Genomic DNA, 10,682 nt, shown 5'->3' on the forward strand with positions numbered 1-10,682 from the left:
ATTTCCATCTGACAGACATGCTGATGCTTATTTGATGTTACTTGGGGAAATGCGCATTGCTCACACAGTTTTTAAAGACAGATTTACTAATTCAAAGTAGGAAGTCATTCTCATGTGTGCTTATGTTAGTACAGATTCTGTCTAATATACAAATAATATAAATTTTTTAAATTTTTTATTTTATTTTATTTGGATTCTTTTCTCTTTTTTAAAAATATTTATTTATTTATTTTTGGCTGCATTGGGTCTTCGTTGCCGCGCATGGGCTTTCTCTAGGTGCAGAGAGCAAGGGCTACTCTGCGTTGTGGTGCGCGGGCTTCTCACTGCAGTGGCTTCTCTTGCTGCGGAACACGGGCTCTAGGCGCGTGGGCTTCAGTAGCTGTGGCACGTGGGCTTCAGTAGTTGTGGCTCATAGGCTTAGTTGCTCCACGGCATGTGGGATCTTCCTGCACCAGGTCTCGAACCCGTGTTCCCTGCACTGGTAGGCGGATTCTTAACCACTGCGCCACCAGGGAAGCCCCAAATAATACAAATTTGCAGAACTTTTTTAAAAAGCATTTTAGTGTAACAAATTCAATTGTTGCTTAATACACCTGACCGCATTAATGTTTCTGAAAAGCTTAATTACATAACTGAGAGTATTAGGAAACACATTTAAAACGCATATTTCCTCTGCAAAACTAGTCACATGTAGAACGAGGAGGAAAACCAGAATAATTATTTCTCTTAAATCAGCATAATTTAGTACTTTGATGTAAGTTTCATGCAGTTCAGATTCCACATTTAATCATTTACAGACATCTTAAGGTATGTTTTCCTTCCATGGAAATTCACAAAATTAGTGGTTTTACAGTTGACCAGTTATCCTGCTTGGAAATTCTTGTTTCAAAATTAAAAGTGCTCATGAACACAGCCAAACTAGCAACCTTAAAATTAAAGTCTTCTGCTGATCTACTGACTTTTTTATGAAGTCAGCCTCCACAGTGAAAAGCAAAGTAGTAGGAGGCTATCAGAATTTGGGCAGTGTGAATGAGCAATCTAGAAAACCCTGACTAAAACATTAGAGAGAAGAGGCTCAACATAAGAAGGAACTCACTGGGAATTTCCTGGTGGTCCAGTGATTAGGACTCATGGAAGTCATGGGTTCAATCCCTGGTCAAGGAACTAAGATCCCGCAAGCCGCACAGTGTGGCCAAAAAAAAAAAAAAAAAAGAACTTACTGACCATTCCAGCTGGACAAAATGAAATGGGTTTCTTCACAAGGACGCATCTCCTTTCTAGACATGAAGCTAAGAGTAGCTGCCCTTCAGGCTGGCGGGGGTGTTGTGGCCGGCGGGCACCCGGAGGGTTGCAGTATAGGGTATGAGTTTGAACTGATGATTTTGAAGATTTCATTCCAAGTCTAAAGTTTTAGGATTCTCTTTCCCCTCCTGTTCTCTTGTTCTAATGTGATTCCCCCTCTTTTTCCACTCTTTCCTCCTCAACTTTGCTCTAACCTAGACTGGAGGGAGGTCCCTCCATACCCTTGCTGGTGACATCAGTTCAAAAGAAATGCGTGACCCCATTCTCGACAGGCCTCTACCATGGAAGGGGCAGGGACCTCCATCCAGTCCCCTCCAGGTAGGGTCAGCTTCCAAGCCCTCCGCAGCTGCTTCAGGCAGTCACACCCAGCCAGCAATGCACCCAGAAGAAGGGGGTACAAAGGAAGGGGGTCCTCCAAGGAGTGTTTGTGTTGCACTTAAATGAAGAGAGAGTCCTTCTGATTTTTTAAGTTCACTACTAAAATCTTTCTACAGTGTGATGTGAATAGGAAAATATTTGTATAAACAGATTTGAATAAACCAACTCCTTTGGGAGTCTGCAGTTAACCTGAGGCTAGAATTCAGAGGTTTGTAAACTTGAATGGAAAGGAAATTACATGTTTATTTTCATTAACTTCTAATTGAAATTTATCATTTCCTTCTAATATGAAAGTAGGCAACAAACCACAGTAGTATTTAGCGGTACCATGGTTTTTTCACTAATAGAAATAACAGACATTTCATACCACATAACAGTTGTATAATCTCGAAATATCGTTTACATTCATCATTGCTTCTACATTCTGATAGAACCACCATTAGATCTGTGATTTAATTTGTTAATAAACACATATATTACTACATCAGAATTTTCTTTTTCATATTTTGATATCTGTGTTTTGATGTAATTGGTTTCCATTGTAATCTTACATATTTTATTTCATGCACATAAAAGTATTATTCTCAGAAAGAATTACAGTCTACACCAGAAGGCGATCTATGGCATAAAAATATTTAAGAACCCCTGCCCAGAACTTTTTTTCCTCAGGAACAATTTAAAGAATATTTTAATAGACATGTTATAAATGCAGCCCACTGGGCTTCTTTCTATATTCAGAAACTCTCCAGTTTTTCACAGAGCAGTGTGATTATTTTTTACTGTGGGAACTGAGATATTACAGGAGGCTGCATTATCCTTAGTAAATAAACAATCTGGAGAAACAGCATAAGAAAAGGAACAGCATTTCTTCCCAAGCTGGTGATTAATTTAGTGGGACGAAGAATTTAGATGTAATTGTCTAATTTCCATTTTTACTGGGTATTATATTTTCTCTTTCAAGAACACATAAAACTGAGTAATCCTGGTATTTACAAATCCTGTCCTCAGGGAGATAATGCTCAGTATGCCTTCAGATAAGCTACACTGCCTCAATAGTTTCCAGGTGGTAAGTATTAAAAGAGAGCGAGAAAGGGCACAGTTATTGATGGCTCAAACTGGCTGGCTGCGAGGTCACATAGCAGACATACCAGAAAAAGGGTTAATTCCCAGTAACCAAAACTCCACAGATAAGCCATTCATAACCCTCACTGTTTCCAAAGTAGATAGGCACATTAAGTACACTCTAACCAAAATAGTCAGAAGCAAACCAGGCACTAGCAAAATGTTGAGAATCACCAACAAAGATAAGAGTCTGTATGTCTCAAAATCATGTTTTATGAGCTTTGGAAGGGAACCCTTTTTATTGATTAGGGCTCTGGCACTGTGTCATTAAAACCAACTTCAGTTTATTCAAAATATCTTTGTTGGGATAATTTTGTAAATTTATTTTATTGAAGTATAGTCGATTTACAATGTTGTGTTAATTTCTGCTGAACAGCAAAGTGATTCAGTTATCCATATATATACATTCTTTTTCATATTCTTTTCCATTATGTTTTATCACAGGATATTGAATATTGTTCTCTGTGCTATACAGTAGGACCTTATTGTTTATCCATTCTATATATAATAGTTTGTGTCTGCTAATCCCAAACTCTTAATCCATCCCTCCCTCCCCACCCCCGCCAATAACCACAAGTCTGTTCTCTATGTCTGTGAATCTGTTTCTGTTTCATAGATAAGTTCATTTGTATCATATTTTAGATTCCACATGTGAGATCATATGATATTTGTCTTTCTCTTTCTGACTTATTTTACTTAGTATGATAATCTCTAGGTCCATCCTTGTTGCTGCAAATGGCTTTATTTCATTCTTTTTATGGCTGAGCAATGTTCCATTGTATATTCATCTGTCAATGGACATTTAGGTTGCTTCCATGTCTTGGCTATGGTGAATAGCGCTGTTTGTCAGGATAATTTTTAATGCAATTTCTTTGTGTGCTATTATAACGCCAAGATAATGTCTGGAGTTTCCAATTTAGTTGTTTTGACTGCCACCTCCAAGCCCATTACCACAACCAGAGAGCATGAATATACAAACATATCTGCAAGCATGAAAATGTTGAAGCCACCAGAGGCGCTGTACAGCTAATTTTCATTATAATGCTCCTCTTCCTCTCTCCCTTCTCTTCTCTTTCCAGTTCTACCAAGATGTTAAGGACTGGTGGCTGTTTGGGTTCTACTTCTGCATGCCCCTGGTGTGCACCGCGATCTTCTACACCCTCATGACTTGTGAGATGCTAAACAGAAGGAACGGCAGCCTGAGAATCGCCCTCAGTGAACACCTGAAACAGGTAAATCTAATAAGATCATGAAGATGTGGCCAAGACTGTTTTGTCCTTGACAACAAAAGGCCTATGAATACTGTATTTTGCAGATTTAGCCTGATTTCCTAAAAAAAAATACTGTCTTGTTTGTCTGTATGTCTTGTTTTCTTTAGAGTATTAGGCATTTCTTCTGTGAAGTAGGGATCCGACCTGTGAAACAGGTGGCCCTGCGGGCAGGGCCCAAACAGAGAGAAACTATTCATTTATTTTGCCAAGAGTGTATCAAACATGCGTGTTTGTGATTAGCAGTTCGTTGAACTGGGGTTGGAACTGTGCCAGGACCAAAAATGAAGTATATGACTTTCTCCACTAGCAGGCTTTGCAGTCTTGTTGTGGAAATAAAACACAAACATGAAAAAATTGGAAAATAGAATCACAAGTTGTGGTAAAAAGTAGCCTTTGCTATAGAAAGCCAAGGAGGATATGAGATAAAGTCAGGGAGAAATTGTATGAGGGGGATTGAACTGTTCATGGAGGATAAATGGGTTCCATGGGGAAGAAAAAGAGGACAGAGGGCATTTCAGGTGGGTGGACAGGGGTCTAGTAGAACACAGCATGGGCACCATGCATTTGGGGAACTGGAAAAAAAGATGGACCTCATTAGAGCAACATCTAAGGTAAGACTCATGATAGGAAACGGGATTGGGTACATAAGAAGCCACATTTTGGAGGGCCCAAAGTTCTAGAAGAAATCTGAAAGTGTCATTAGGATGCTATTGGTCCTTCCCAGGCAGGAAACAGAACAGATAAAACTGTGACGCTTATATTTGCTAGCTCTATGACATGGGCAAATTGCTTAATCTCTCTGAACTTCTAGTTCTTCAGAAAATGTATATAATAATACCTGCACTTTTCTGTATAAATACCAACTTAATTTTGAGTCTTAAAAATTTTTAATGAAATGTATATAATAATACATCAAAGGGATGACCTAATGCATGTGCGGTGTCTAATAGAACCCAACTCATAGTTTAGTCAGAAAATGTTGATATATATTAATTCAAAGAGTAAAACTAGGACTGTGGGTAAGTTTTCAGTTTCAACAGACAAGTATGTAAGGACGACGAACCACACCAAAAGTTAATGTGAGTTGTTGACGGAGCCTGGAAATCTGCCCTGTATGATGACCATACAACAAGCATCATTCTTCATCGGCAACTCTTTTCAACTAGAGGACTGATTTTTTTTGAGCATCAGCTCCCTATCTGTAAATTGGACATAATAATGTATGAATCAGTGTTATTATGAGAATCAAAGGAATTAATGTGCAAACACATACTTTATAAAATCTAACATGTTATACAAATGGTAGCTATTATCTTCTATTATAATTTAACAGGAAAATTATCTTGAGACACTTTAGTATGTATGACATCATCCAGGCATGAATGTTTCAAGTACTCCAGATGTGAAACATATTAAGCAATTATTATGGCTCATTTCTGCAATGAAGATAACTAATTAGAATAGATTTGTGAAAAACAGTGTTTTAAAATGTTGACTTTGCACTAGCACCACGATTGAGCCTATTTAAGGTATGAGTGGCAACTGCTCTGAAAATAATTGAAGCGGGTTTGGGAGCAGTAATAAGATGCTGCTGCTTCACATTTTCACAGCGTTTTTTAAAGTTTTTAAAGAGCATTTCCATGTCCTTTTGGTATTTGATTCCTCCAAACACCCTGTGAGATAAGCTGGACAGGCATTACCCTTATTATACAGGTGTTTAAGAGATTGACTCAACCAAATGGAGATTAGAACCCAAGACTTGGTCCCCATGCAATAGACATTCCCTCGTGTCTCACTCAAAGCTAGAGCAGGTTCTAACAGCAGGAGAGCAAGCCCGGCTGGAAGGCCTTCAAGTGGGATGGCAGGGGAGCTAACTCAGAGTGAAAGACCCTGCCAACCTGTCCAATATCCAATATGGCTTTTGGTCTTGCTTCTTGTGTGGTTTTCTCGAATTTCTCTTCATTATACCAACAATACCTTTTATCAGTTAGGGATTGTGTTTGGATGCTGGTAGCAGAAAACCCAAATTAACAGGGAGTAGACCAAGTCGGGGTTTATCTTTCTCCCATGGCAAGAAGTTCAGATGTCATTGGCTCAGTGGTCAAGGGACTCAGAAGCCAGGGTTCTGCTGGTGTACTGACCTTTCCGTTTTTATTGGAAGACAGCCGCTATAGCTCTACCATTATATCTTCTATCCAGGCAGCAAGAAAGGGAAGAACACAGATCATATTAGTGTGTGTGCGCCAAAGGAGTATACCCCACTTTTTTTTTGGCCACGCCCCGCGGCATGTGGGATCTTAGTTCCCCGACCAGGGATTGAACCCGTGCCCCATGCACTGGAAGATCAGAGTCTTAACCACTGGACCACCAGGGAAGTCCTATCCCCCACTTTTAAGTAGCTTTTCCAGAAACTCCACACAACGATTTCTACTTAATGTAATTGGTAAGAACTATGCAGATGAGGAGGCCAGGCTCTCGTGCTGCCATGACAAAATCAAGGATCTGACTGATAGTAATAAGGAAAACAGAAGAATGGATATTGATTAACCAAATATCAGACTGTCATGGCAACGTATTTTTTTTAAGTTTTTTTTTTTTATAAATTTATTTATTGATTTATATTTATTTTCGGCTGTGTTGGGTCTTCGTTTCTGTGTGAGGGCTTTCTCCAGTTGCGGCGAGCGGGGGCCACTCTTCATCGCGGTGCGCGGGCCTCTCACCGTCGCGGCCTCTCCCGTTGCGGAGCACAGGCTCCAGACGCGTCAGGCTCAGTAGTTGTGGCTCACGGGCTTAGTTGCTCCGCGGCATGTGGGATCTTCCCAGACCAGGGCTTGAACCCATGTGCCCTGCATTGGCAGGCAGATTCTTAACCACTGCGCCACCAGGGAAGCCCATGGCAACGTATTAATATTACCTTTTAAAAAGTTATCCTCTTTGAGGATGTGCACAGGGGATATAGCCTCTCCCCAGTACCCTCCTTTTCTATTTTTCTGGGCACACTGTCTTTCTGTGTACACAAAATTGGCCCTTTAAAATGATCCCCCATTCCTGTAGATTAATAAATAAAGGAATCCTTTATTTCTCTCAATCATCGTTCAGTTTATACATTCTCTGAAGCCATAGCCCAGCTAACTAGCCAGCTAACTCTGAAAGATTAAAGAACTCCCAGTTCTTGGGACTACAGCCACAATTTGTGACAACTGCCCTGAAATTTTTATAAATGGCTCTATTAATCATGTGGGTTTACTGTAGGCTTCCCATACTTAACGCTATATGCTTCGGGTTGAACCAGCATTACCCTTCCAAACCCTGTTTTCAATCAGTTTTATTTTGACATTAAGTGATTCCAGTTACAGACAAGTTGCATTTTACGTTCCCAGTTGGGCTTCCAAACGCATGCCCTGTAATACTCAAGTACAATGCACACAAATGACTGGTTGCAGATAATTCTTAGCCCATGGTTTTGCTGATCCTATGCAGACCCCAAAGCATGTAAACCTGCCATTGGAGTCAAGCCAGGGTCAACATGTCCCAGTTTTTCTAATCGTCATTGCTGATAATCCTTTGCCCTCATCCCTCTATTTGCAAACAATATATCCTTGGAAACTACATGTCCGTGTCATTAATGAAAGAAGTTTAAAAGCAAAAAAAATCCCAATGCCAGGTTTCTCCAAGATCAAGAAATGGAGAAAACACGTTGTTCTTCCTTTTTCTTTTCTGTTTCCTACTCCTGTTTTGTTTTCCAAATATCTTTTTAGACTCGTCCTTTTTTTCTTTCCCCCACGCTGCATGGCTTGCGGGATCTTTGTTCCCCAACCAGGGATTGAACCCAGCCCTCGGCAGTGAAAGCACACAATCCTAACCGCTGGACCACCAGGGAATTCCCCAGATTTGTCCATTCTTTATCACGCTAGGGTCAGTCACCTTGACTGCCATGCTGTCATTAATGCTGGCGAATTAACTGCTGTTGAGACTTTTAACTAACCCTCACCCCACATATTCAACATACACACACACACAGACCCAGCCACAGTGTTGGCTCAAGCCCAGCCAGTCCTTCACCTCTGCCCACCATCAAACCTCTGTCTTGGCCCTGATGACCAGCCTGAGACCAACATCCTTCCTGGCAGCTGCCCCAAAAGAATCACTAGCAACTCCTTGCTTAGAAATTGGACTCCAAATGTTTTCTTCTTTTTTTTTTTTTTCTGGCCACACTGTGCTGCATGAAGGATCTTAGTTCCCCGACGAGGGATGGAACCCGTGCCCCCTGCAGTGGAAGCACGGAGTCCTAAACACTGGATCTCCAGGGAATTCCCTGGACTCCAAATCTTGAAGAGGTGGAGGCATGGTGAGGGGCAGGCTGCTCTGGCATTTCTTCGAGCTTCTCTTCCCAAATTTACTACTTCCTTTTGTGCAGCTCTTTCCTCTAGTAGGAAAACACTAAACTTATTGTCTTTTTTTTTTTTTTTCTCACTTTCCTTTAGCGTCGAGAAGTGGCAAAAACAGTTTTCTGTTTGGTCGTAATTTTCGCTCTGTGCTGGTTCCCTCTTCATTTAAGCCGTATTTTGAAGAAAACCGTGTATGATGAAATGGACACGAACCGATGTGAATTACTTAGGTATGATCCTCTGTACTCAGGAGGAAATTGGAGTTTCTCTGATTTCATATTTATCAGACTTTTACAAAACCACCTACTCTACATTCTCAATAGCCCTGAAAATTAACACTGCAAAGTTGATTGTTTTTCTTTAGCTGACATAGCCCATAACTGATCTCAAAAATTTGTGCAAGCCATATCAGTAATTCTGCTGCTCCCCTCTTGGGGCTGTGCATAATAGTTTGGGTTAACCAAGTGCTGGGTATATGTGTAAATGTTCTGCAGAACTGAAATTACCATTTAAACAAAGACTTTAAACAAAAAATTCTGACTGCCACCTATAAGAAATGGCTTCTGGGCAAGAAAAATGCTTATTCTAGAGATAAATGCTAGTTAGCAGATTTGAAAACATGTTCTAATTTATCTCCTCTATTTTCTTTTGCTCTAGTTTCTTGCTGCTCATGGATTACATTGGTATTAACTTGGCAACCATGAATTCATGTATAAACCCAATAGCTCTATATTTTGTGAGCAAGAAATTTAAAAATTGTTTCCAGGTAAGACGTTTTGCAAGCATTTTTTAAGAACAACCAAATGAGTATATTAAGTAACCAACAGGCATGGTTCATTCCAGTTGTAAATATCACTCTCATTAGCTGTACTTTTCAGTAGAGAAGTGAAAAATCACATTTTGTTACCCAGAAAGAGGGTCAAATTGTCAGCATAACAGAAAAGCAATATCTATCCAGACAACAACATATTCAGAGGTTAAAGCAAAAAGAACTAACTTAATAACATGCCAATTTAGTATCCTGCTTTAAAAAGAAATACTCCAACTTGAGCTCTAGGCCAACAGAATAGATAAAACTTATTCATGCCTTACATGATCTCAACAAAACGTAAACTCATTGTTAAGAAATCTCTTGCTAAATGCTATTTAATAGTACACTTAATAATAGCCTTTTCAAGGAAAGTAAATGTTTATGGCTCTGGAAATCTGAACTAATGTAATTTAATTGGAAATCAGTTTCCTTCCATTCTTCAAAGCTCCTTGTAGCTAAGCCAACCCATGTCCTCCTGAAGCTCCAAGCACTTCTTATTGAGGTGTCATTTTTCCAGTTCCTAGAATGATTTTAGCATAGAGTTAATGCTAACTGGATTCTGTTATCTTTGGCCAGGATGTTTAACTTCAGTTTATGGTACGTATTAGAAAGAGTAGCATAGAGTTCAAGGGTGCACGATCTGGAAGCCAACAATCTTGATTTAGATAACAGCTCTGCACTAGCTAACTGTCTTATCAGTTCCAAGTGGTACCCCTCCTGCTTCCTCGGTTTGCTCATCTGTAAAGTCAGATGCTCACTGTATCTGTCTCATAAGGTGGAATGCAGTGGGTTGATATATGTTAAGCGCTTGAGACAACAGAGAGTGCTCAGTATGAGTTTCTTATTATTAGGGATAGAAGACAGGAAAAAACACAAGCCACTGCCCTTGTGGAACTTATAATCTAGAAGGAAACAGACAAATATTAAAAAAAAAAATCATAGAAATCGATGAAACCTGGTGTGGAAGTTCTTGTTGCCACACTTTTGAAGTCTACTGGGTCATGTTTACAAGTCATGAAATGCCCTAAGAAAGATTCTGCCCTAAGAAAGATTGACTAAAATGCAGGTCATTAACAAATACATGATGTAATCTGGAGTTAATATCAGTTGCTAATTAGTTTACATATTAACTAGACGGGAAGGGAAAAAATCAAGGTGCAAACTCTCAGACATTAAACACAGTTTTGACTGATCTTCATAAAAAGGCAGCATACCCAGGGGAAAGAGCCCAATAGAGAGAGTCCTGGGTTCTAAGTTCAGTTCTGCCTCTTATTATCCTCTCTAAGCCTCCCTGTTCTCATTCATAAAATGAGGAAAATAGCACCTACCCCCAAAAGTTGTTAAGAGCATCAGATGAGGTGGCCAATGCAGAGAGCCAAGTAGGTGGTACACACTGAAGAAATGCCAGGC

General features: G+C 39.9%; 1 protein-coding gene and 1 long non-coding RNA gene across 3 annotated transcripts in view; one reads left to right on the forward strand and one right to left on the reverse strand.

Moving 5' to 3' along the window:
- Positions 1-10,682, forward strand: part of EDNRA (endothelin receptor type A) — a 62,507-nt gene that overhangs the window by 48,424 nt on the left and 3,401 nt on the right. For both annotated transcript variants that reach the window (XM_082389019.1, XM_082389020.1), the window contains exons 5-7: positions 3,882-4,034; positions 8,558-8,691; positions 9,119-9,227. In XM_082389019.1, the coding sequence (XP_082245145.1) occupies positions 3,882-4,034; positions 8,558-8,691; positions 9,119-9,227 (396 nt within the window). The remainder of the gene's footprint in view (positions 1-3,881; positions 4,035-8,557; positions 8,692-9,118; positions 9,228-10,682) is intronic.
- LOC309627246 overlaps positions 1-10,682 on the reverse strand; it is an 89,153-nt gene that overhangs the window by 13,293 nt on the left and 65,178 nt on the right. The window lies entirely within an intron of this gene.

The sequence above is a fragment of the Balaenoptera borealis genome (genome assembly GCF_965194805.1).
Source record: "Balaenoptera borealis genome assembly, chromosome: 4".
Lineage (NCBI taxonomy): Eukaryota > Metazoa > Chordata > Mammalia > Artiodactyla > Balaenopteridae > Balaenoptera > Balaenoptera borealis.